General features: G+C 40.6%; 1 protein-coding gene across 2 annotated transcripts; it reads left to right on the top strand.

Moving 5' to 3' along the window:
- Positions 1–428: 428 nt before the first annotated feature.
- Positions 429–17,241, top strand: mfsd3 (major facilitator superfamily domain containing 3). 2 transcript variants are annotated; one of them, XM_020590515.1, is made up of 6 exons: positions 429–529; positions 1,040–1,863; positions 8,779–8,926; positions 12,879–12,979; positions 14,937–15,046; positions 16,988–17,241. In XM_020590515.1, the coding sequence occupies exons 2-6, from the start codon at positions 1,164–1,166 to the stop codon at positions 17,192–17,194; spliced, it is 1,266 nt and encodes a 421-aa protein (XP_020446171.1). In that variant the 5' UTR covers positions 429–529; positions 1,040–1,163; the 3' UTR covers positions 17,195–17,241. The 2 variants fall into 2 exon arrangements, with proteins under 2 accessions (XP_020446171.1, XP_020446172.1); XM_020590516.1 differs by having other exon boundaries at positions 455–508.
- The last annotated feature ends 9,688 nt before the right edge of the window (positions 17,242–26,929 follow it).

The raw sequence follows: 26,929 nt of genomic DNA, 5'->3' as shown, positions 1-26,929 counted from the left end.
ATATATAGTTCAAACCTTATAAACACACTGATAACACACCAGTCACAACAAGTGGATGAGTATAGCTATTTTATAATGAGTGATGAGAGGTGAGGGCTGTCAGTTTGAGAACTAAAAAATATTGAACGTAAAATTGAACATGTAATGATGTATGAGGTACTGAGATAGCTGAAATGAAACAGGCAGCAGCCGGACTTTTTAGATTGTGAAATGTCAAACTGGTACCCTCTCTACTTGTTTTATCATCAGCAGAAGAAGGATTGCTGTGAATTTTGCAACTGAACTCAGCTCATGTAGAGTCCAAAGCAATATTTAAACTTTTTTAGGGGAAAGGACTTTACGGAACAATAGTCTATAGAGCAATTCCGGTCCACACTCCTATTCAGAAGGTGGCGGTAATGCACCAAATGTTGATTGTCAACCGCCAAAAAAATAAGCGAGGAAGAAGAACCTATGGCAACTTCATAGCACATAAGACTTCAACTAAACAAGCGGAGCACCCTCTCCGGTTACCCAATTTTCTTTCTTCGTACGTGTCAAGATTACTCTCGTATCAGATACGAAATAATTTTTTGATTGAAACAAAACCTCAAGTAATACTGACATACAGCATAAACGTGTTTTAACGTATTCTATTACTAGGTTTAGCCTGACAGTAGCTAGCTGGCTAACGGTAGCCAGACCGATAGAAAACAAACTTAACGCTAGCTGCTGTACAAGTACCAGCCAGCAAAATGTCACCAATGCAATATGGCGTTTGCGTTTTTATACAAGTGAACTTGTAAAAATAAATGTGGTTACTATAATATTGAATGCGGTAGTGTCCTCATTTGACTTTGAGGGGGCCAACCTTACCCAGGTTAACGTTAATGGCAGGCTAATTGAGTTGTGCTAACAAGAAGTAAATAAACATCCTTTTAAAGCCGCGTGCAGGATCTGTGAAAAGCCACCACATATCCATATGATGTCTACAACATTATAATTCTTATAAGTTCAATATCAGCAAACCTGGATCTCACACTTGGTTTTTTCATTTCAGCTCAATCAGTTCCTCTGGATCAACCATTTGATATTTTCACCTTTAATCAAAGTATTGATAATGAAGTGACCAATGGACCACTGCCGTGTCTGCTCAATGAGAGGGTCGCTTCTAGAGGTAGATCATGAATGATAAACTGGTCTTCCTGGGCCTGCTGTACTTTATCCAGGGCATCCCCTATGGTCTCCAGTCTTCTCTACTTCCTGTCTACCTGCGTGGAGCTGGCCATTCTCTCACCCGCATCGGCTTCACCAAGATCCTCTACTTTCCTTGGGTCCTCAAGGTGCTTTGGGCCCCTTTGGTAGACCGGCTGAGTACCAAACGTCACTGGCTGGTGGGGACAGTTTCTGGCCTGGCTCTGACATGTCTCATCAGTGCTGCCCTGGCCCCAGAGGCACATATCTGGGGAGTAGCGGGAACCCTGTTGGCCATGAACACCTTGGCCTCTGTACAGGATATTGCTGTAGATGGGGCTGCAGTGGGGCTGTTGAAAAGTCGTCGGGAGCTGGGACTTGGAAATACAGCCCAAGTTGTGGGTTATAAAGCTGGGTCGGTGTTTGCTGGAGGTGGGCTGCTGCCTGTAATTGATGTAGCTGGATGGAGCTGGATGTTTACGCTGCTGACGTTTGTATATGCAGGCGTGGCTTTGTTTGTGTGGGGGGCCCCTGTGCTGGACGATGAGACTGTGAGAGGCCAGCAGGCAGATGGCAGCAGGAAGGGAGGGCAGGGAGCAGATGCTGTGAGGCCGTGGAGGGTGTGGAGGAAGCTGCTGGCAGTCCCCGGCACACCTTGGACAGTACTCTATGTGCTAACATACAAACTAGGTGAGTCTGATTAATACACAAGCACCACCAGAGACTACAATATTGATGATATTTACATTTATATCTTTGCTTGCTGAGAAAGGTGACATCTTGGAATGTCTTTTGTGTGAGCTGTGGTTCAAAACTCCAAGATAATCAGTTTGCTTAAATAGAGGGAAAAAGTCAATCAAGGAATGGGGAAGATTTTGCTTGATACATGACCAAAAATGATTAATTGGCTTTTAAAACATTTGAAGATCAAGTTCTGTTTCCTGAAATGGTCTCTTTTGTCCCACTGTGAACTTTGCTTCTAGTTCTGCCTTCATGTGTGGCCCAGAGATCACCACTAGATGTCTCTGTTGGTGTGTTCACGAGGACTGAACTCAAATGAGTGTATTGAAGAAGTTTGGGAAGTAATTGTTGCAAGGTGGTTTATCATGTCTTACCTGGTACTGTATGCACAATGGAAAATTCAGGCCCTACATAGTTAATGCAGTTGTTTGTAATGTCACACAACACCTAAGGCACTTGAACAAGAATACAATGCTAGCTTGAATGCATATGAAGTTCATGCAGATGGTTTTGTATGTGAACGAGTTAGTTCCAGTAAGAAACTAACATTTGAAAGTAGTTTTGGATCAGACAAGCTTGTGTGTGTGGGAGAGTGAGTTGGTATGACCTGAGTTTGGTGTTTGGTAGCAGAAGGGGATTATGTAAGGATTAGAGTGTCTTTGTGTCTGTGGCGTTCTGAAATTGAAATGGAAGATGGCGCATCACGCATGTGTGTTTGTGTGTATGTGCATACGTGGGTGGGGGAAATATAATTGTCTCCTCACATTTGCATAGACTTAACTTGTGTATGAGCATGAATGTATATACCTTTGTTTTTCATTTTTGTGTGTCTACATCTGCATTTTTGAGAGAGTGTTAGGGGTGGTTCAGTAATCGGATGAGCCCCACCATACGACACTACCAGATAAAATATGAAGGCTGGCTGGACCCCCTAATCTGTCTAGGGAGCATCCCCTCCCCAAACACTCTCTCACACGAACACACACTCACACTACCTGCTGATCCTCGTGATTACAATGATAACTACTCCTTAGTGTTTTTAGTGTATCTAAATATTTTCCAGCTTTGTGACAGAAAAAGAATTTTGTAATTTTAGGCCTGGATGTACCAGGCTAATTGCCTATGTGAGACAGAATTGTGTTTGTTCAGGGGGTGTGTGGATATGTTTGTGTGAGACTGGTGATCTGCCTGTCTGAACCCCTCCATGGTTCACACACAAATATAAATACAGACCCCTCTCTCTCATCTGTCCCTAATGAACTCTGAGTTCACACTGCGTGCAACACTGTAGCCAATCACTGGGAGTCTTGTGTCTGAACTTTGACCCCTGTGCCATCTGACGCCACAGGCATGATGGGAGAACGGTCTGGGTAGACTTGGAGGGATGGGTGGAGGGCATGATTGGGAGGGAAATAGGCACCAGTGAGAGGAAATGTTAGGGACAAAGGACAAGCAAACAAGAGAGGTTTGCAAATAAGCCCAAATGTTGGGTACAAACATTTAAGTGTAAGTGTAGCTGTGATGTTGCACATATTGCTACTTTGTAGGCATTCAATAGATGAGAGATGTAATGGTGAGTGAAGATAGACCTTGGTGATGATTTTCTCTGGGAAGTGACCAGGTGGACAGAGGAACAGAAAAAGAAAAACTTTGTTCCAATGCTCCCTTTTAACATTGCCTTCCAAAAAGATATTTATAAGGGTTGATTGTAGAATATACTCAGTTACTGACTTTTTAAATCGGTCTTTCTGACATAAATGTTGTAAACAGAATAAAATAAACATCTCTCATTATGAGGCAAGGCAGCATAACTGCACTTTCAACTACTGCCTTGAAAATAACTATGAATTTGAATCAACACCTCTCTATAACAACTTCATGGCATACAGATTTGTTGCAGGACTGTTGTGTTAGACTGCATTAGTTTTAGCTAGTTGTGGACAATATGAACTGACAGCTGAGTATATGCTAACTAGAACTGGAAGCTCATGTAGACATTCATTAATAGGCCCTGCTCAGCTCAAATATTTATGTACGTGTGCACACAACATTCCTGAATTGACTTGAAGCCTGTAGTCCAGTTTGGAGAACTGTCATAGATGACAGCAGTAGTAGATGATAGTAGGTTGGGGAATTGATGGAGTTCTGAGAGATGAGGGGAAGTAAAAGAGAAATGTGGGAAGGGAGTGGGGGCATTTTCTGGAGGGAAGAAGAAGGACTGCAGGGAGGGAGACTAAAGGAGGGGATGAATTAATGAACAACCACCACATGGTGCCCTGAGAATTAGAGACCAAAATGGCAATAAACACATTTATTCATGCTAAGACATAAAAGTGCACAATCTCTTTAGATTTTTAACGAACCAATTCATTTTTTTAACCACATACAGTAGCTTCAGAAAGTATTCACACCTTCACTTTCTGGGAAGCGTCTGTAAACTACCATGTTCAGGTGTCTACACAGATCGTGTGGGGTTTAACTATGGGCTTTGGGTGGGCCGCGCAAGGACAGCCAGACTTGTCCTGAAGCCATTCCAGCGTTGTCTCGGCTGTATGTCAGGGGGTGGTATTGCTCTGAAAGGTGAACCACTGGACCAGTCTCAGGTTGTGTGCACTCTGCAGCAGCTTTCCCTCAAAGATTATGAGAGCCCCGTTTTTGTCTCATCAGACCAGAGAATCTTTTTCTTCATGCTCTCAGAGTCCTTTAAATGATATTTGATAAACTTCATGTGGGCTGTCCTATGATTTTTAAACAAAGGGTTTTTCATCTAGCCACCCTACCGTAAAAGGTCTGATCAATTGGAGTGCTGCTAAGATCATTGTCCTTCCAGCAACTTCTCCCATCTGTGTAGGAACCTGTCTTTGTGACAACCTTGTTGTGCAAGGCGGCTGGGTGTCCTGGTGATATTAGGATTACACCCCACTGTACCTGTCGACTACACAACCACCTTGGACCACACATATTCTGACATACACCCAGACCACCTCACCAGGAATCAAGGTGTTAGGTGTAGAATTTTTAGAAATAATGAAACTAATAATAACAGACACACTAAAACAAGCATGTCTGGCCAAGATGTGTCATACGGTTATTGTATGTTGTAGTGTTGTATCAAAATTTAGACTGGTTTTCTCACAAGGGTGCAGCTACTGTACATGTGTTTGCATCATTGAAGATGATAAACTTTATAGTAATAAATTAAATAATGTCAGTAAAATGATCGATGCTGCTATGAATTACCTTTAACAGCAAGGATAAATAAAAACCCTGCCCTCCCTCTGTTCCCTCTTAAAGGCTCTGAAAACGATGGTTTCTAATATTCTATAGCAAGAAATGTTTGTTTCTAAATATGAGACTAAAATACACCATCAGTTAGTTATAAAGAATAACACTCTGCTTCAGGACTGTGCGATTGTATCTGGCTGACAATAATTTGTAACATAGGCAGAACCCACAACTGGTATCAGATTCAGATGTTGCTAAATTCTTAGTGGTGCGTGGAAATACAAAAGCTGCTTTATTACAGTAGATACACCTTTATAGTCAGCTTAGGTTTAGTACAACATCTTTGTGATAAATTCGACCTTTACCAGGTCAGCAATGCTCAGTTATAGGTTCTGGACAGTGTTGGAAATATGTTAATTTGATTATGTTGAAAGGTGTTTCTAATTTCCTGTCCTCCCAGTTTACACACACCTGGGTGAAGGGGCAGGATATTGGAAATACCTTTGAATGTAATCTGTAGGAGCCCATTGTTTGTAGTAAGAAGCTGATCATGTAAATATTAAAATGGTTTATTTCTCTGCTGTCTCTTTGAGGCTTTGTGTCATGGGGTGTGGGCTTTGCTGCATTTCCTTGCAAATGTAGTCAGTGATGTTATCATGAAGTACCTTAGAATAAATAGGATGTATAAAACGGCACCGCTGCCCTTCTTTCTGTCACTTTCCCTCTTAACATTAAATTGATTTGTTTCTCCGTGCTGTGCGCACCTAATGTAAACACAGTTTTCTTTGAGACTGCCATCCCTCCTTCGTTTCCTCTTCACTAACCTCCTAATAATGTCTCTGTTCATCTGCCCCCACACCCCCCGCCACCCGCTTCCTCTCTTTAACTGTCTCCATCCCTGGCAGCTCCACAGACATCCACAGACATGTTTAACACACGTTAAAATAATTTTTTTTTTTAATAAATGCATTATGATTGCCATTTCCTGCATTACATTTTTGGAACCTCCTTCTCTTGCCCCTTTTTCTTTTTTTTTCACTTTTCTCATTATCACTGACTTTCTCCTCCTATTTCCCTTTGCAGCTGGCTCTCCTTTTCACTCTTCTTCCACCCTTTCCTTCTTCTTGTGCTTCTGTAATCTCTGTGGATGTCTAATGGAATCCCTGATGAAATGGACAACTGTTGCTTTGAGAATATTTATAGAAAGGAATAATCAGCCTGGATTTGTTTGCCCCACCCCCCAAAAGAAATAATTAGTTGAAGGCAGGACTGTGAAGGCTCTGAGCTTTGAGCTAAACAACAGGCAGACAGTTGCACAGAACCATGGGTAAACAACCCAGACATCATGAGTACCACTGCTGCCAGTGTTTGCGACTAATATGGCTACTGCACTGTTGCTGCAACTCCAAACAGTTCAGCACAGAGGATGACAGAGATTAAAATGTAAATGATGCACAGAGAGGGTCTAAGCATATCAGTGCAGCTCCCACTGGGTGTGTGGAGTGATATGTCTTTGTTATAAAGATCTACTTCTAATTAGTTATGTTGGGTCTGACCACAGAGGTTTAAAGGTCACATTTAAAATGTTTTGTTGACTTTTTTGTAAAATTTGTGTCATATTCACCAAATTAATCAACACAAACAGCTCAGTTTCAAAGACATACTATTACTTTATCTGCACTGAAGTGCCATCCTTACCCAGAGGTGTGTCATCATATTTATTTATGTCATTGTGCTGCTGTTGTAGCGCTGCAACCACTGGTGGAGGTAATGTTTCTACTGGCGTTTGTTTGGTTTGTTGGTTGTTGCTTCAGATCATTGTCTGGATCCAGGAATGTTTTAAATGAATTTAATTGAAATACTTTTTTAAGGATTCTAATGCCATATACTTTCAGTACTTCTGTTCCTAACTCCCTACATAGTTCCTCTAATGCTTGGACAAAAGTTGCACTTATACCATCCACATAAGATCTATCACACTGCAAAGCATGATCTGGATCCACGTAGTATTCCAGATCTGCTGATCCAGAATGTTCACATTTGTAAGGCTGCTGGAAAACCTGCTTCTGTGAGACAAGAAATGATGCTACAGACTTGTAACTGAGATCAAATTCTAACTCAGCTGATTCTCTGGGCTGTCAACAGCTTCTCCACAGAGAGACACACTGTATCCCTAATCATCCTAAGTCCATCATGTCAGCAGGTACAAGTTCAGATTAATTAACACATTCAGATTCTGGAAACCTGTATTGGACTGTGGGCTCTTGATTCCTTGAGCTCCTGGTTAAATCTGATTAAATGTCACAGGTTGTTATAGCTATTCTCACTTTAATCATGTGGGATTAAGTTTTTTCAAAATAATAATATGACTCAAATGGGCTCAATAAGAGAGTAATAATAATGGCACAGTAATTTGATAGGTTTGATCTGTCGCCCACCCACAGTGGAGACTGTTCCCCTACTGTGAGGAAGCCTCTGTCACTGTATCTGACAGAGGAACAAAACATTCTCAGACAGGTAGAAATGTTGTAGAAAGTCTAATTTAATGACCAGCGTGAATGTCGTCACTTCTGCCCATATTAGTATTAACTGTGTGTAAATTGCCAACAGTGAAACACGAGTGACAGAAGTGAGAGACAAGCGGTTCCTGCACAGAGAATCCACATTTCCTACCCCATGTTTCTGCTGGGTTATCACACCACACTACAGCGGTGAAACTCCGCTGCTGCGCTCCCTATCACTGGGAGCTTCTCAGCTTTCTCTTATTATTTTTTTCCCCAGTCTGTTTCATCTGTCTTTTTTTCCTCTTTCTCTATTTTTGTTTGTCTCCTAGCTGACTGAGTGAGAGAGTCAGTCGTCAGTTGTGTTGTGTCGTCTTTGACAGCAGTCTGGGAGCCAAGCTGTCACTCACACAGCTCCTTGGTCCCACTGTCTTTCTGAAGTCAGTCACCATTAATATAATAATGGCGTGTAGTCGGCGCCACTGAATATTTAACTGTAATGTTCAGCAGAACATTACCCCCACACTCAGCGCCACACAGAGAAAGTCTAACTGTCTGACAGAAACTTTTTATTTTGACTGAAAGGTCTTTGTGAGGTCTGTTTCATCTGTGGAAGTTTTTGTGTTTTTGTTGTGTTTTCCTTTTTGTGCTTTAGGAAAAGTGCTAGGCCCCTGTTTGATAAAGTGACTGAGGGTATGCTTTTTCTTGTCAGCCATCTATTATTGACACTTTCCAGGAATAGGCCTAGGTGCGCTTGCTTGTCACTGAGCTGCAAATGGTTCTGCAGTCGTCATCTCAGGAAAACCATGTTGTATAGTCTTGCAGGCTGAACAGGTTGGTACATTTTCCTCTTCGTATTTGGAGTAGGCGTGTGTATTCAGGAAGTGTCTCACATATTTGCTGTAGGTGAAAGATGGTAATGCTTAGAGGCATACAATAGAGTACATTCATACATGGTGTATTGATTGTATATTTTACCCTGCAGCACCTAATTCTACCATCATTATATCTCACCAGCTCATTGTAGTCTCTCTCTTGCACTGCCCTTATTTCCTTCTTCTTCTTTTCTCTCTCATCTTCCTTTCTCGCCTGTTCTTCTCTCATAATCCTCCTCTTTCTCCTGACACTGTATGTATAGGTGAGCAGGGCGCAGTGACCATGTTTCCCCTCTTCCTGTTGGATCATCACATGACCGCCAGGGAGCTCGGTTTCTGGAATGGCGTTATTGCTATGGGTTTCTCCATCTGCGGCTCGTCCCTGGGAGGCCTGCTGCTCGCTCAGTTCAGGTAACCTTCATCAGCGCTATCGTTCTCACATCAGTTTGGATGTCAGTGGCATTCCAGGGATTGCATTTGTATGGCAGCTGTATTTTGTGAATCTGAAGGGTTTTTAGTGGTCTTACTTTGCAGGGTATCAAAATTAATCAGTTCTCAAGGCAAAATGCCCTTGAAAATTTATGAATCGTGAATGTCAAATACTACGCCCTATTAAAGCACACAATTTTTTGCATGTTACTAAATTTGCATTCTTCCAAGGAGTCATTTACCAACTTTCACTGGGGCTTCAACTAACAGTTGGATTATAGACTGTCCTGCCAGTTATTTCCTCCATAAGTCAATCAGCCATTCAGTTTATTAAATATTCAAATATACTTAAAAAGTCCCTTCACTGTTTCTCGAAACCTAAAGCAGAAGAACTACATTTTGTTGACACACAAACTGTTGTAACAGAATGCAACATAACCCGTATTGGGAAAATGTAACAATCAGTGGTTTAAAATGAGCCATTACAAGAAAAGTCAGCTCAACATTTTTCTGTAAAACTGGTCATGTGTTTCCAGTAGTGGGAAAGAAGACAGATGGTCCAGTCCTCTTCACCCCATGAATATGTCTTACTACATCATATGCTTTGTTTCCATAAGGTGGATGTTGCCATCATCATCACATCATCCTCATCTTGCTCCTCCTTCCTTTCTTCCATGCTTTTTGTCTACACTGGCTCCTGTGCTTGCTACATAGTGAGAACAAAAAAAAGTTGTTGTTTTTTTTTTGGCTGCAGAGTGAAGACATTTGTGAAAAGTGAGGACATTCTGCAGGTCCTCACTTTGTGAAACACATTTTTGAAGGTTAAAACTTCATTTAAGGATTCAGGTTAGAATTAAGTTCAGGTTAAGGTTAGGGGGAGGGTTATGGTTAGGCATTTAGTTCTGATGGTTAGGGTTAGGGGCTGGGGAATGCATTATGTCAATGAGTGTCCTTACAAAGATAGTAGTACAAGTATGTGTGTGTGTATGTGTGTGTCTTTTTCTGACTGTGTGTACAGTAATTTAAGTAAACATAGCCTTGTTTGAGAGCTCAGGGACCCCCCGTGTCTGGTGTGTGGTGTGAGAACAGCATGAGCAGAAAATCCATCACACACACTCCTGCACACGAACAAACACTCTCAAATACACACACACACCCCTGAGGGTTTGATCGCAGAGACTTGAGTCTTGAATCTAACTCTCAGATTTACAGACACATACTAAGATGTTAGACTTTCTGATTATTATATTACAGTGGCTGTGATACACTACATGAGACAGATTAGATTTATTAAGCTCCCTGGACATGATGACCATTCTGCAATTTGTTTAAAACATAGTCACTTTCAACTAAAGTTATAATTACATTATATACATATACTTGTAATTTTTTTAAATGATTTTTTTAAAAGTTCAATTCACTTTTATTTGTATAGCACAGAATCACAACTAAAATCATCTCAGGGGCACTTTACATAGTAAGGTCTAGACATTATAATAATAATAATAATAATAATTATTATTATTATTATTATTATTATTGGGAAAACCCAACAAATCCCCCTTTAGCAAGCACTTGGTAACAGTGGGGAGGATATCACATAGCATTACAGGTGTGATAATACAGTATAAAGTGATCATTTGCTCTCCAAAACAAGTCAGTTTAGCACCTTGAATGCCTTTGGCCTGTGTGATGTAATGGGAACTATAAATAACAACAATGCCTTTATGGAGGATAGGGTGTTATTTCCCACAGCACGCATTACTGTACTCTCCAACAACATTTCTGCCCTTCCATCACCATTTAAAAATATTTTACTTGTACCTGCTGACATGAATGACTTAGGATGATTAGGGATACAGCTTGTCTCTCTGTGGAGCAGTTGAACTTGTACCCCATGTTTTTGTGTTGACATCTTGTGCTTCCAGAGTTTGCTTACCCGTTTGTTGAATGTATCAGTTGCTCTGTGCTCTGATGTCAGTCTTTTTGTCTTTGCATTATGTTTTCAGCTGGCTTCCAGGTTCTATTTGTCTCCTCCTGCAAACTGATACTAGCAAACATCCCAAGGCAAAAAGGGAAAAGCGCTTTCAAAATGTGTCATTGTCATAGTTTGGCTTTTGATCTTTCACTCTTTGTTCCCATCTCACCTGTTACTTGTAATGTGTAAAGGCAGTAAAATGTTCACACACTAAATTGAATGTATAGAGTTAGAAAAGAGACAAAACTACAATGCTACATCCAAAATTTTATGACAGTTGTAGATGAAATGAAGCCTTCAAATGTATATTTTTGGTTGTATGTACCCTTTCCCTGTAATTCCTTCCTTACCTCCTCCTATCACCCACAAATTCACACACACATGCACACACATGCAGAGATGGGGCTGTCCACTAGGCTGCGGTCCCACCTCTAAAAGCTCTGTTGGAAGCTTTATCCTCCCCACCATCAGAAACGGCTGAGTGGTCAGAGAGTTACCCCCTTTACAACAATCACTGGCAACAGGAGAACCCATGTGAGGTGGCAGTCAGGCAGGTTCTCTTTCTCTCTCTCTCTCTCACACACACACACACACGCACACACAGCTCTCAGCATCTCTTGGGAGTGTGTGATATGAAAGGTTGTCATTGAGAAGGGAGGTAAAGGAGCAGCAGAGAGAAGAATGTCTTTAGCATGTGAATGATGCAGGATTGGCTTTCCAGGAGAGAAGAAAGGAAAGACAGGGAGGAGAGAGTGATGACTGGGATAGAAGTAAACAAGTGAAATAAATAGAATCCAGTTCATTTAAGGTCTGTAACACTAGACGTTTATATGAATCCGTTAATGAACACGTACGCTACTCGTGGCTTTCTGTTGTGCTTTAAAAGTTGTTTTTTCATTATTTTTGAGAGGGACTTTGCATTTCTCTTGGAGTTAGCCAAAAGCAGCATAAACTTTTTCTAATCTGCAGTTGCAGGAGTAAATAGAAAAGACACATTCAAGTGTCTTTGTGGCCTGGACGTGAACGTAAAAGAGCTGCAGTTCATCAGCAGAAAATGAATCAGAATCTATTTGATAACTCATTAACTGACATTTTTTGAGCCAAAAAGTCAAATTGTTCCTTGAGCCATACCCTACCTCTCCACAAAAATACATCAAAATCCAATAATGAGTTATGATGTGGGAAAAAAAAACCCAACCAGCAAACAAAGAAACGAAAGCCATTAAATGATACTGGAGCGATATTTGAAAGCGTGTTAAAATAAGTCAACAGTGTATGAACTGAACAGCCCACTAGGGCAAACTGGGTTTATTCACTTCTACAGAAAACTAGTGTGTCAGTCACTGCTTAGTCAAATATGAGTCAAAGGCTTGTTTCTTGAAGCAGCGTAATGAAGTGAACTTGTAAACTTTATGGAGAAGGACGTGGAACTTTAAATCTCAGTCATCGACTGACGCTGTTCATGGATTTACTGAGCGCACTAACCAGATAAATCAGATATCCTGCCTTGTGTGACAGGCCCCTTCTTCCTCAGCCTCTTTTACACATTAATAATTACATGCAAACAAAACAAACACACACACACAGTCCTTTGAGTGGCAGGCATCCTCTGAGTGATTGGCATTATTAATCCCTGATGTCACACAACAGTGTGAGTGCGCATGTGCTTGTGTGTGTGTATGTTAACAGTGATTAATTATCTTCCTCATGCTGGGGATCTCCTTAGGTTATTGATTACGTCACAAACCAAACCCACAGGGGGATGATTTTTATGCACTAACAGGGAATCAATTAGAGTTTGGGGACTTGTTTACTTATGCACATGCACGCATGCTATTGTGTGCGCGCATGCATGTGTCTGTGTCATTGTGTGTGAGCCACTGTCATCACGTATCACAGTGCTCATCGGTAACACTTCATCTCTGATACTCGGCCTGTTTGCTGGTCTTTCCTCAGCATCGGGGCTCTGATGCGGCGTGTGTTTGTGCTGCGAACCATTAGCATGGTCTTCCAGAGCTCTCTACTCACTGTACTGGAGCCATCACCACTCATGAAAGGTGAGGAACAAACGCCAAGACCGCAGATACCAACAGAACTGGAAACAAATTTCACCACGTTTTACCAAATGCCATGATCTTATAGAATGCAGTTTGCTAGTTTACATTGGTGTTCTGTTGTAAATGTGATGTAAGCAAGTGATAACATGACAAATAAAACAATCAAAGCTCTATACAAGTGTTTGTACAGTTGTAAAAGAAGCGACCCTGTTGGTCTTTCAGTCATCTCCATTAATAGTGATATGCCACATGTGGTTTAGCCTGGTCCCACACACTGACTGTCCTCATTTGACCATCTGGTTTCTTAAATAAAAAACACACACTCATTACAGAGGTAAAAAGTAACTAAGTACATTTACTCAAATGCTTGTACTTAAGTACAATTTTGAGGTGTCTGTACTTTACTTGAGTATTTTCATTTTGTGTTACTGCATATTTTAACTTCACAACAATTTAAAGACATACTTTTTACGTCACTATATTTATTGATGAGTTTAGTTACTAGTTACTTTTCATAATCAAATTAATAAAACAATGCAGTATAATCATAAGACCTTACTGATCCTTGGTGTGAAGCTACCCAGCAGTGCTTCAAATTATAGACATATGCGGCAGGAAAATGTTCTTCATCTTTACCATCTGCAGCGTTAAATATGATGTACATGATATTTCATCAATAATTCTTATGCAGTAATATGATGCACATTTATGTGAAATGTACCATTCTATATAATGAGTACTTTTACTTTTGCTACTTGTGTACCTTTACTTCAGTAACATTTTGAATTGAAAACGTTTAGTTGCAACAGAGTATTTTTACACTGTGGTACAATCTGAGTACTTCTTCCTCCAATGCACATTAACATGCAGATAAACTGCTTTAGGTTACAGATGTACAGTGTGAGTTTGTGTGGATAAAGGCATCGTCCTGGGACACTAAAATGCAAGTGCAGTTTACAAACTTAGAATTAGATTAGGAGAAGTTATAGGCAGTATTGTTTTAGATATGGGGATAATGGCAAACACCTTAGGACAATTTTACATGTAGGGTGTTCATAGCGTTTCACTCATTTAAAAACAAAAAGTGAGAGAGAAAACATAAGAGCGATTCCCAGTTAACACTGTTCAACCATCTGATAAGCATTTACTGATGCTTCACGGGCATCACAATCCAAAAAAGGTTGTGACTGCTGGCCTATAGTGCAAGCTTTTGAGCCAGATGTTCAGTATTAATACAGCATTAGAGTGCATGATGCAGAGGACATTGATAGACGGGGGCTGTTTCTCTCCAGAGAGCCATTCAGTTGTTAATGTCTGAATGACGCAGCCTGTTGCAAAGCTTATGGGATTCAGATCTGTGCCCTTCGTTTCTGCAGGAGTTGTCTGTTCCCCTATCAAGCCTCTCAGACTGAAAGTTGAGGCACCTCCCTCCTCCACTTTAAACCCAGAATAAAGATTTTAGGAAAACTCAACCAAAAAAAAAAGGAGACAAAAAAAAACATTGTTTCAGATTTTTCAATATTACATGATAACCCTCCGCTTCCCAATCTTCTAGTGTGATCAGTCGCTGCGTCTGTGACTCCAGCAGTCTTCTGTTACTGACTGAAGAGTCTTATTTGGCAAAAACTCTGCTGGCTTGAGTGAATAATTTAGTGTTAGCGGGAGCAGAGATGGATCGGCTGTGGTTCCTCTGTGTTTCCTCACTAACACCACTCTGCCACTTCCCCTCAGAGGATACACTACATGTGTTTTGGGGACGAGGGGGGTTGGTGGTGGAAGAGAGGAGAAGAGACATTTTAGCAGCTCAACGCTTCTCACCGCTTTAATGTCTACACAGAAGAGTATAGTGAAGAGTGTAGCAGAGCAGATTTTTTTCCAGAAGAAGTTAGTGTAGCTGTACTCTGACACGTTTTGCCTGTTTTTGATTCATTTTGCTCACGTGTGTTCACTTTCTCAGGTATGGCTGTCCTGAGCATGAGTGTTCAACACTTCCTGGGGGGTCTCATCACCACACTCACCTTCACTACCATGATGCATTGCACACAGAGGGCTGAGGAAAGCATTCAGGTAACATGAACCTAACCCATACCTGCCGACAGCCTCGTTCTGGAAACCCAGGCTGCTGTTATATAATAATTTAGTATAATAATGTTAGGTTATTTGCTTTGGATGTCAGTGGGGGCCAGGGAGTGAAACCCTCAGCATACAGCACCACACCTGTTGTCACCTACACTATACCTGACAGTTCTCTTCAGCTGTTTCCACCTCAGAAATCTCAAGCAGACATTTCTTTTAATTGCCCCACTCCCCACCCCACTGGCATTGTCCCTCGTACTTCGCTCTGTCTTTGTTAATCTGTCGTCCTTTAAATGCTCTCTTTTCCAGCCTGACTTTTCCCTCTTCTCTCTTGATTTCTCCTCTTTGACATAACTCCCTTTGTCCCCGTCATAACTGGGCCATCGTTGCCTGGAGGTGATCGTTGTTCACGCAACTATTCAGACATCACTCAGTCAGTCTCTGTAGGTGACAAATTATCATTTAAATTGCTGTTACTCTTAAAATGGAGAAGAAAGAGGAAAAAGAAATCGCAGGGTGAAGCAAAGGTATCAGGATTTGGTTATGAATAAACTAAATAACTAGTCACAACATGTGATGACAAGAACCGTGATTCATCTAAGAAGTTTTCATGATACATAAACTGTTTGCTTTTGAGTGTTTCAGTGTGTGAATTGGTATGTGTGTGTACATGCTCACAGGAGTGGAGAGCATTAACCTGTCTATGCTTGTTGTGTACGTGTGCTACTGAAGGTAGTGCTATCCAGTGACAGAAAGCTGATATTGTGAGTGCTTCTTAACGATCCCCAGGAGAAAGAAATCAAATCTGTTAAACAAGTTGCTCAGTATAAAGGCACTCCACTCAGCTGCGGTCACACGGGCTCTCAGAGCTCCCTGCTTCAGCCTGCAGACCAGCTCAGAAAGTCTAAACTCACCACCAGTTTTTAAACTCTCATCGAAGTCAGATCATTTCATCTTTTGTTTTCCAGTGAGAAGCGTTCTGTACAGATCACCCTGATTGTGTTCCTGAATGGTACAAAGCAAAACAGCTGTTTCAGTCCTGTTGTAGAAGTTTATTGTATCATTTATTTTGAAAACATTTCAGACATACTTAAGGTTGAGTCCGTATCATGAGGGAAGGATTTAGGGTTGCAGCTCATTATTGATTCATCTATCCATTAACTTATTTATTGTTTCTGAAAGGCTCAATGATAAAAAAATGTCAGAAAAGGGTAAAACATCAGTCAGAGTCCAAGGTGACACCCTCAAATGTATTGTTTGAGCTAAACATTAGTCCAAAACCAAAAGATATTCAGTTAGCAGTGGCTATTGTCGTCTGTCTGTTCTGTTAGGATCATCTTTTTTTTTTGGTAACAGCTAATTACAACAGATGAAGAAAAAATCATTGTTGACACTGAAAAATACTGTACGACATATTTGACCCACAGAACAGGCATTATAAGGATAATATTTAACAGAGTACAAGGGTTAAAACAGACATTGCCTGGTGAAATGTAGTAAATTGGGGATGATTCACCTCTTTGTTGACACGATGCGACACAACTCTGCCAGTGTGTGTTGCCCTTTAAGGCTGGGATCAGACACTCCAGTTCCTTTGGCCTTGTGTATTTTTTCTCTTCTATCATTTCCTATTGCACTGGGGATTTTAGCTCACACCTTCCCCTTGTTTCTCTGCCTGTTGTGGTTCATTGTTCTGTTTAACAACAATCAGTTTATAAACCGCACTGCAGAATAGGATGAAGTGTTACCTTTTCTACCCATGTTTCCCTCTCTGCTTTCCCATCTCTTTTTCCTGTAACTTCTTCTTTTCCTTGACTCTTTTCTCTTCTCACTTTCCCCTCCTTTACCCCCTCCTTTTAATCTCTGTTCTCATCATTCAGTCATCCTCCTCGTTTCTCTACATTGACCTCTCTGCTGCCGTTCTCCCATTAGGCAACCCACTACAGTTTCCTGGCGACTCTGGAGGTTCTGGGGAAGCTGACGTTCAGCGCTCTGGCCGGAGGCTTGGTGGATTGGTTTGGTTTCCAAGTTGCTTTCCTCATCTTCCTAACCCTCTCAGCCGGGACAGCCCTGCATGTGTGGACGGCTACCTTCACTGGTGTTCTGAGGGAACACCAGCTCAAAGAGCAGCCAGAATGATATCAAGATGAGGGCGAAAGGTCATGATACAGGGAGGCTGCAGGTGCTGAAACATTGCTGAAATATTTTGAGTTTGACTACCTGTATACAAACACCTCAAAAGTCCTTGAATCCTGTTAAATATAACTTTATTACATATTACAGATTGTGTTTTTTTATTGCACTAGCAAAACTGGCCTTACATTACATTTTTTTTTGCATTTGAAATATCTGGAAAAGTCTTAATATTTTCTGTAGCATAATGAAATGTGCAGATACTGTAAGTAAGGATAAGCACATTGCGTGTTGCTGTATTGAGTTTTCTGGACAGGATGGGGTTGGTGCATCCAGTCAGCAGGATGAATTGATGAGGTTTAATGTGTCAGGCAGTGATGCAGAGTGATACCGTACTGAGAGTTGAGAAGTACTTTGGGAATTCTAATCATAGCTGTTTTAAACATCTGAGCCAGCTGAGTGTTATAATAAGCTAGCAATAAGAGCAGTAGCCAAAAGCAATATTGCTACTTTGTGATGCTTGTGCAATCATATCGTACTGTAAAATGAACATGTTAGTCATTCTCCTGAGTTCTGTGGTTAACAGTTGAATGAATGAATCTCTGCTACCTCGTTTCAGCACAGTATAGTACGACACACAGGAGGCAAATGTACAGCAGCTGCACCAAGTAGAGTACACACGTTCACAGTAAATAGTTGCAACACTGCTAACGCCTTATTTAATGGTTCCATTATTAACCAGCTAATTTCCAGATGCCTTTCTTAATAATTTCTCAAAAAGTAGCTGGTATTTAGATGTAAATCATAAACATATTGCCAAGAAAGGCAATTTTGAACTATTTATAAGGGGATTGGAGAATGTGTTAAGTACCCAATTGTTATATTGAAGTTTGTTATACAAAACTAGGAAGTTATGCAATTGGTGAAGAATTGTTCAAAACAGATGTCGTTATCCATTAGTTTCCTACAAAGACTAACAAAAATGTTTGATTTTATTTGCTGGTCATCAATTTTGTTTGATACACAAAACTAATACATTTCCAGTGCAGAAAAAACCAGCAAGTAAGTATACAATTATTTTTAAATACCAGCTAATTTCTAGGAAACTATGAGAACATTCGGGAAATTAGTTGATACATTATCTTAAAATAAAGTGTCAAATAAAATCACTTTCCCTAGCTTACCTCTTGTATAAGACCTCAGCACAGACACACACACACACACACACACACACACACTGCATGGTGCCATCTTGTCTCAGAACTAGATTGAGTAATAAACTCTGAAAATAACTCATAAAGCATAATTCATAAAACCGTAAAGACCAATACCACTGGTAAACTGCAGTTTCTGAAAATATTGTATACATATTTGTGTTTCATGGTAAAAATGTCAAACGCACAGTGTTATGTACAATAAAATATACTGTAACTCCCCGTGGCACTTTACACTGTAGAAGTTTTCTCCAGACATAATGAGAACGAGAGCAGTCGAGAATAATGCTTTTCACCCAGCTATGTGAGAACAAAATTAGGCTCTACGTGCAGGTGAATGTATTCATAGAAATTAAGTTTTAAAAGTGATAACTGTGTGGATAGGACACAGGCAGAAAATAAATAAATAAAAAGCAGTGGTTTTAAAGACAGTGATCTGAGCAAACTTAGCATAATAAGATGGTTGGTTACCTACTGTCACTTGTATAATAAATAAAGGGATGCCATACCACATCATTGCTGGTTTATCCACTTGTTGTGAAGCACATCCTCTCTCAGTAATGGGTTGCCTGAGCTTTGCACAAAAATAAAATCACTGACTGAATCTTGGAGTCACTTTGTGTGTGTGTGTGTGTGTGTGTGTGTGTGTGCATGTTTTTCTCACTGAAACCTGTTAGGGTGATGACTTGGCTTAAGGCTAAGGTAAGGGTTAAAGTTAGGCAAGTTAAGGTTATGGTTACGGTTAGGTTAAGTCTCCAGGGAATGAATGTAAATCAATGTAAAGTCCCCACAAAGGATAAAGCCAAATGTGTGTCTGTGTGTGTGAGAGAGACCCATGGTATTTACCTGTGTGGTCTTTGAGGACCCTCCCACCTTTGAAAGCTCTGAACACAACAGTGGCTGAAGTCTACATGATGATTCAGGCCCGTGCTGCATGAGCCACAACTTATACAGCTCTAATGACACAACAAATGCTGTGAAGCAGGATTAGGCCAGTGTACACAGCTCTCGGTACACCTACACTTTCTCACCTGGCCTCAATATCTGGGCATACTGTTTGTGTAACGGGGTAGGCAGTGCAGGGATAGAGAGGGTGCAGGGTTTAATCCACATGTCACTCTCAGAAACGAGGGAGCGTCGAGTAGTAGGCCTGTTTTGTTTGATGTCTTGGAAGTCACATGAAGCCATGAGCTCATCTTCAATGGTGGACAAAACCTGTAACTGCTCCAGAGTGAGCCAAGGCAAGGAGGAAACTTTAATGCTGGACGATGAAAAAGCAATCACCACATTTAGTAGCTGTTCTGGAGCTTTTGATTTCAGTTTTCCACAGTAGATTGAGTTTGCCAAGTTATTGTGGAATCTTTAGATTTCCATTTTTTCCTGAGCATTTTAAGGACTTCTCATGCATGATAGCTTAAAGAAAAAAGTCAAACTTTCAACGGAGCAAACCAAGATCATGTGATACATTCAAAAGTTCCCACCCAGCCACTAAGTGAGTCTTATGGGGAAATTGTTTTGTCACCTACAGCGTCAGCTTCCCTGAACTGGAAAAATAGAAATGCATGTTCTGTGGTATCTGAAAATATATTTTTTCCCTTGTGGGTTTGAGATCTATGGCTCTGAAACTTTGCTGCCACCCCAGTACAATGGAGATTAGGTGAATGTTATTTGTGCAAAACATACTGAAAATTTACATTTGAAATTCTTAACAGCAGCATCCCCCCATAAACAATCTCTTGATTACTTTGGATCATCCACAGAGCTCACTGTAATCAGCTTTCACTGGGACTATTTCTTCTGTAGAAAGTAGTTCCAGTAAACCGGCAAAGTGTTAACTGCAGTCACATCATTTGTGAGCCCTACTTCAGAGCCTGTGCAGACAAGAGAGTGAGGAAAGGTAGACAAGTGGTCTACAGTGCTGATGAGAGTGAGACCTCCCACTGTGGTTGCCAGATTGGCAGAAACCCCCTGCGGAGAGAGAGAGCGCGTCTCGGGCTACCCTCCTTGCCATGGGTAGAACTGTAGTGATAGACTGGTGCGTTTAATGTGTGTGTCGCCTCAAATCTTGATTTTTAACTTTGTGGCGTAACAACAGTCATAGGAAATGCACAAGACTTGTTGACAAGTGAGAGGGAAGCTGTCTTGTAAACATATAGAGTACTTTACACCCGATAGTGCTGTTTTATCACAGTACAGTGAATATAGTGAATTTCCTATTTGGAAGGGTAAGGCTAGGGTTGGTTTTTATGTCAGCAGCTATTCAGTTTCATTCATTAACAATCAGGCTGGGACACAAGTCTGGTCACATCATCAACTTTATACCTGTCTCACACGGAGACGCACCAAAAGGACAGTCCCTCTCTTTCACGCTGTGCCAAGGCTGATCGGCTAATAGCAGCGTCACAAGATGCACCACAATAGGAACACCACAAAAACACAGGCAGATTTTTATGAGCTATCAAGAATGGAGCGAGAGTTCACAGACAGTTCCATGTCTCGTCCGGTACAGTTACCTCTGGGGAGAGAGGGATGGAAAAGAGGAGAGAGGTTGGGAGGGAAGTAGAGAATGCTACATGTTTTAATCTCAGCAAACAAAGGCGTTGTATCACATTTTTTTCTCTTTTGTCTCTGAGTGCCCCAGGCGGAGAAAGGTGTTTTCTTTTTGTGCTGCTTTTGTCCTGTGGCTGGCAGAATGGCCTTCTGGGAAACTTGAGTGGGCAGGTGGAGGAGCGATCAGCAGCATCAAGTGTCGCAGTGTTTCCTCGACTGGTGTTTACTTTTTGTTTATTTGCAGAATGAGAGACATAGACACCTCTCTCTCTTCAAGGCTCAGCTCCTCTCACTCTTCCCACCGCCTTATCCTTTGTCTTTTCCTCCTCTGCTTTCTCAACTAACGTCACCATCTGCTCACATGAAGGCTCCACAAGTTTGTAATATTAATAATAATATTATTTTTCTGTCATTTCTCTGCAGGTTTAAACTGTATCTAAATAAAATACCTGTCATGAACAGCTCAATTAAAAAATCATCTAAACAATTAATGTCAGCAAAAAATGTTATACAGTTGAGAGATTACCCTTACAAATGCAAATAAAACATTTTAGAAATATGTATTATTTCTGTTGCAAAGTTCTAGATTTCTGGATAATATCATTAGTGACATTACACATTTTTAGGATCATCTGTAGACAAACTGAATGATGCTTCTTTCTTAGCTTTATACTGCAGCTCCTGGTGGTCACTGGTGTATGGAGGATGAAAAAGACCCTGAGTAGAGTGGCAATGATTTGGGTTCTTGAAGGTTTTTACCTTTATTTTCACATTGTTAAAAGCCCTTATTTTCACAGATTTTTGCATTTCAGTGACACATACACGTGGCCACACGGTATCTGTTAAATATTTGTTCTTTGAGTAAGCAGATGTTTCTGGGATACACTTTTAAAGAAGGAAACATTCACATCAAACATTTCTGTGTAAGCAGTTTGATAAAACAAAGAAAATAAAACCAGATTACAGGCTTTCAGACAGCAGTTATAACAATTAAATTAGGCCATACAAAGATCTTACTATAGTAATAATATTAACATTAACAGGTGAAAACACAAAAGACCAGACATTTACTTTGAAGTGGCAATTAATTTTCATCCATCTCACGGTTTAATCTGTCCAAAGAAAGAACTCAGCAATTTAATTTTTGCTGTTGCTCTCACATCATGTCTTTTAGTTTAAGACAACAAGGTGAACATCTACAGTGTTAATTAAAGTGTGCACTGCAAACACAGCCCACATAAACTGTCAGTGTCTGTGTAGCTCAGGGATGGGCAACATCTGTGTTCATGTTCATTCCACACCACAAAGTTGACCCAAATGCCTGGTTTGTTGGTTGCAGACAAAACTTCTCTTACAGGTGCTTATACTCTCAAGACTGTGTAAGCACATGTAGCAAAGCTGAACAAATAAGGATTTAAGCATTTAATAGACTTTTCTTTATGCACTTACAGCAGCAAATGTTCAGGGAGGAGGAGGAGGAGGAGGAAAAGAAACCGGAGACGCTGCTGACCAGTATCTGGAGGAAGTATAGGAAAGAGGCAGTCTAAGGACAGGACACACAGAGGAGCAGTGAGGGTTCAGTTTGCTCTCAGCTAAGACACAACAGACGAGCTGTAACTCTAGCCCACGGAGAGTGAGCATCGTTGGTGTAGTTTCTTCCACTGCAGGAAGGCAGATAGCTTTACCTGGTGACAACACACACCTGTGTGTAGATCACATGACCTGCTCACCATTGTGGGAACAGCCACAGAAATATAGTCAATCAGCCTTCATGGAGATACAACAATCTAGGACATCAGTGGAAAAACTCAGGGAGGAAAAACTGAGTTTACATCTTTAGGGTGAATTACACATTTACATGTAGATGCCTGCGCATTTGTTTTTGTGTTTTTTTTTTTAATCTTGGGTTAGATATGTTTTATGTTAAAAATGCTTAAAATCTGCTGCAGAATATCCACTGAGGCAGTATTTGCCTGTTTTGTGTCTTAAAATGTAAAAGATTTCTGACACACACACACGAAATCTTCAAAACAAATCCAGCACATGGCAATTTATCCTATTATTTCAGGGTGATAAAAGCTTGAGAAGAATTGTCAAATATTTTCCGCTAAAATGTCACAGGTTCACCTTAAAACAGCCTCTGAGCCATAACTCCATGCCCGGCCCCACTGAATAACTTAACATAAAAATAAATGGTATGTTCTGCACTCATTTCATTAATAATACACAGCTAATTTTCATACAGGATTCCTGCTCCCTGCCAACATAATCATAATGGTCTATTTTTAGGTTCAGGGTTTTAATTGGCATGAATATTCCGATGAGAGACAAAGAAGCATGTTGAAAATGTCAGCTTAAACAGTGTGTGATTCTCACTCTAAAAAAAAGAAAATAAGATAGATAAATATAGATATATAGGGAGAGAGACAGTGTTTCACATATTATGCAGTAAACATACACATGTGCACACAGACACTGTTTTTGCTTTTAATTTTCATCATCACACTGTAGTTTGGTGTGTATATTACATTACAGCATAATGTTCATTTTTTTTCTTTCAGTGCAAAGAAACTCCACTTATATCAACCTCTGTTTTCCCTCTTTTATACCAACATATCTGACTGATTGATTAATTGCAGTTTTGTTCTTAAAGAAGCTTATATAACCTTTAAAATCAACCATGAAGAATTAATATTTCCACTTTTTGTGGGCACAATTTAGATGTTTCATATTGTCCACCTCTGCTGTATATTGTTTACACTGATGAGCCAAAACTTTATGACCTTATGACTTACAGTATATGTTGTTGGTTCTCCACATGCCACCAAAACAGCTCCAGGCCCCTGAGACACAGACTCTACAAGACATCTGGCACACGATGTTAGCAACAAATCTGTAGGCTGCAAAGTGGAGCTGCTATAGATCAGACTGGTCAAGGCAATGCTGTGACCTCTCATCATGTTTTTCAAACTATTCTTGAATATTTTGTGCAGTGTGCATCCTATTGAGAGAGGCCATGGACACTGTAGAATACTCCTATCATGAAGAGGCGCAATGTACAGTAGATGGCATGTGTCTAATTGATGTCCACAAGCATGGACCCAGATCGCACTTCCTGCACAAGCTTGAATTGTCACTTATTGTCTAAAATGTTGTTTGGAGATATAATCTACATTAGAGCTACATTATTTGCTTAATCTGTGAGTGGCTTCATTTAATGAAGAGTTCATTTAATAGAGAGTTATTAAAAAGGCATAAAAATCTCTCTGAGCTTCCTCACTTGCTAATTGTCAGTTAGCAAGCTCATTAACTTGGCCACTTACAGGACAGTCATTCTATAATCTATCCAAAAAACATAGACTCCCTTGTCATAATTGTAAACTAAAAACAAGCCTTTTGTGGAGCAGTTCATACACTTTCAGTGGAGAGTAAATTTAAAGTGGATGGTGTGACACATGTATGCTCCTATATCTTCTTATATTTTGGACTGTGTATTCCTTCACAGGAAAGGAACTGACTTTGCAGGCAAGTTTTAGCATTTTAAATGCTGGTGTGACTGTGCCTTCACAGAAATTTTTAAAAAGCAGTAATATTATCTAAACCACATGGGCCTGTGTTTGAAGTGATGGAGCTGTTCTGTGGTGAAACAGGCTCTGCTATTTGGTCCCTTAGTGATGGGCTGAATGTGACAAGCTGCCAGTTCATATGGTGTTGAGTCTGAGTCACTTAGCTCTGGTCTGCCTCGGTCTCCAGGCCGAGACCCATTCAGCCCAATCCTTCTACATCCCAGTTCTCAATCCCACCACACACACACACACACACACACCAGTCCTCTCCCCCAGCCTCATTTAGACCATTAGAGCCAAGACAGGAGAAGCCTCTCATGCACATACCCCACTTCTTCTCTTTCATTTTCTGTCATCTACTTTCCTTCCCTCTATTCCTCTATTTTGCTGCCTGCACATGCAAACAACCTATCAGGACTATTGTAGTTGTGGATGGAGCACATAACAACACATTGTGATGCTGTTTAAAGGGTTCCACCTCTATATGACTCTGTCTAAATGGCCGACTGTCTGTCTGTCTATCTATCTATCTATCTATCTATCTATCTATCTATCTATCTATCTATCTATCTATCTATCTATCACAGTGACAAAGCTCATTTTAACTGGAGGAATTGTTGTTGGCAGCCTCAATCATATCATATTCCGGCCCTATCTTATTTTCAGTATCTCTCAGGGAAATCATTCTTTGGCAAAGTTTGGCTGAAAAGTAGCTCCATTGTTTCTTAGAGTGTAGTCACACAATAATGGCTCAAATTTCTCTTAATCCCATATCAGACTATGTCTCTGATATTAAATTTAGGCTATGAATAAATGGGAAATATAAAATCTGTCACACTAATTTCACTTCCTTAAGTTTGTGATGTCTTGCTACATTGAACAGAGACCCACAGGTGTTGGTGTCCAAACAATCTCCACTCCTACTGGTTTACAACATTGTAGACAAGCATTTTCTAGGTAATTTCTTCTAAATGTAATTTCTAGGAAGTGTCCTGGGCAGAACTACTGTATGCAATTTGACACAAATTTTACTAAACAAATTTAAATTTTCTGAGACTTATTTCATTTGGAGTAGATTCTAGTTAAATGTTGATATGTAAGTAATGTATTTAGTATAAGAAATTATTGATCTCCACTGGAGTTTCTTTAAAAAACTCTTTTAGGTAACACTTTATTATGAGCCTGCACTTTCTAATACAGAAAGACTTGGGCAGTTTGTGTGGGAATGTCTGTATGTACAATTTCCCAATATTAGTATATATATGATGGGTGTGTTGATGTGGTGTGGTGAAAATATAAAGCAACACGGTGAAGGAGCAAGGAGGACAGGGAGGGTGGAGACATGCTGGAGGAAGGGACTATTACTACACTGTCTGACATCATCAGGGATTTAGCCTCAGGCCAGAGCGACTAATGGGGGTCTCTCTGCCTGTCTCTCCTCTTCCAGTATCTCACACACACAACAATCCCATTCAAAATGCACATGACATATACAGAAATGAATTCATGCATGCTTCAGTGCCTAGAGCTATACAAGCAGACCCATCATGTAAATACACATGTGCACAACTCTACCCACACACAGAGGGAGAGAGAGACAGACAGATCTTAACATCCATGTCCAATCCAATAAGGTTTTAATGTAGAGTTTAAAATCTATACTTCCTTTTGGTACCACAGAGTGGTTCTATCTTAATTCACCTCAGTCGCTTCAATACATTCATCACAGTCATGTACATCCTATTTTCCTGCTGCTTCACAGGAAAACTAATCATCCAAGTAAGTGTTGATTTACCACAAAACAGAAACAGTGTAGCTCCTCTATCTCGCTCTGTACCTTGAAAGCCACACCACTTGTGTATCTTGAGTCTCTGAGGGCAAAAGGCTTACAGTGCTATGCTGCTGAGAAAAGTCAACTCATCTCCAGCAGCATTTGTTGTGCTCTGCTTAATCTAATTCAACTGCTAAAACCCCTGTGAAAGCAGCTCCTGCGCTTCAAGCACTAAATTATAGACTAACAGGGAAATGGCAGCAAAAAAAATGTGAGAGGGAGAACAAGCAGAGCAGAGACAGAGAAGGTAATGCATCTGGATAAAAAGAGATGGATGTGGGAGAAGCAGAGCTAGAGTAGAGAGGTGGTGTGTCTGGTGGGACTATCAGAGAAGCAGTGTGCCGACTGATCTAGACAGCTGGACATGGATTTTTTTTAAATCTGTCTAAATAGGATCTGCCAAATGCAGGCTTTTCCAAACAGCAGGCTCAACATTGGGGTTGTGACAGCCAGACAACAGCATGGGACTGCAGCACTCAGCGATGACACCACTGCTCCCCGAGTGTGTACAGACACACTCGGGGAGCAGTGGTGAAATGTGAGAAAGAGCAATATGTGCATGCATCTATGTGATGACAAA

The sequence above is a fragment of the Monopterus albus genome, unplaced genomic scaffold (assembly GCF_001952655.1).
Source record: "Monopterus albus unplaced genomic scaffold, M_albus_1.0 scaffold12.1, whole genome shotgun sequence".
Taxonomy (NCBI): domain Eukaryota; kingdom Metazoa; phylum Chordata; class Actinopteri; order Synbranchiformes; family Synbranchidae; genus Monopterus; species Monopterus albus.
The sequence above is the reverse complement of the archived record's forward strand: the minus strand, read 5'-3'. Positions and strand labels throughout refer to the sequence as shown.

Bases quoted from the DNA above. Each gene is read 5' to 3' on its own strand.
- mfsd3 (XM_020590515.1), top strand. From the start codon at position 1,164: ATGAATGATAAACTGGTCTTCCTGGGCCTGCTGTACTTTATCCAGGGC. The intron at 8,927-12,878 runs GTAACCTTCATC...GTCTTTCCTCAG, and splicing joins CTGCTGCTCGCTCAGTTCAG to CATCGGGGCTCTGATGCGGC. The intron at 15,047-16,987 runs GTAACATGAACC...TTCTCCCATTAG, and splicing joins GGGCTGAGGAAAGCATTCAG to GCAACCCACTACAGTTTCCT.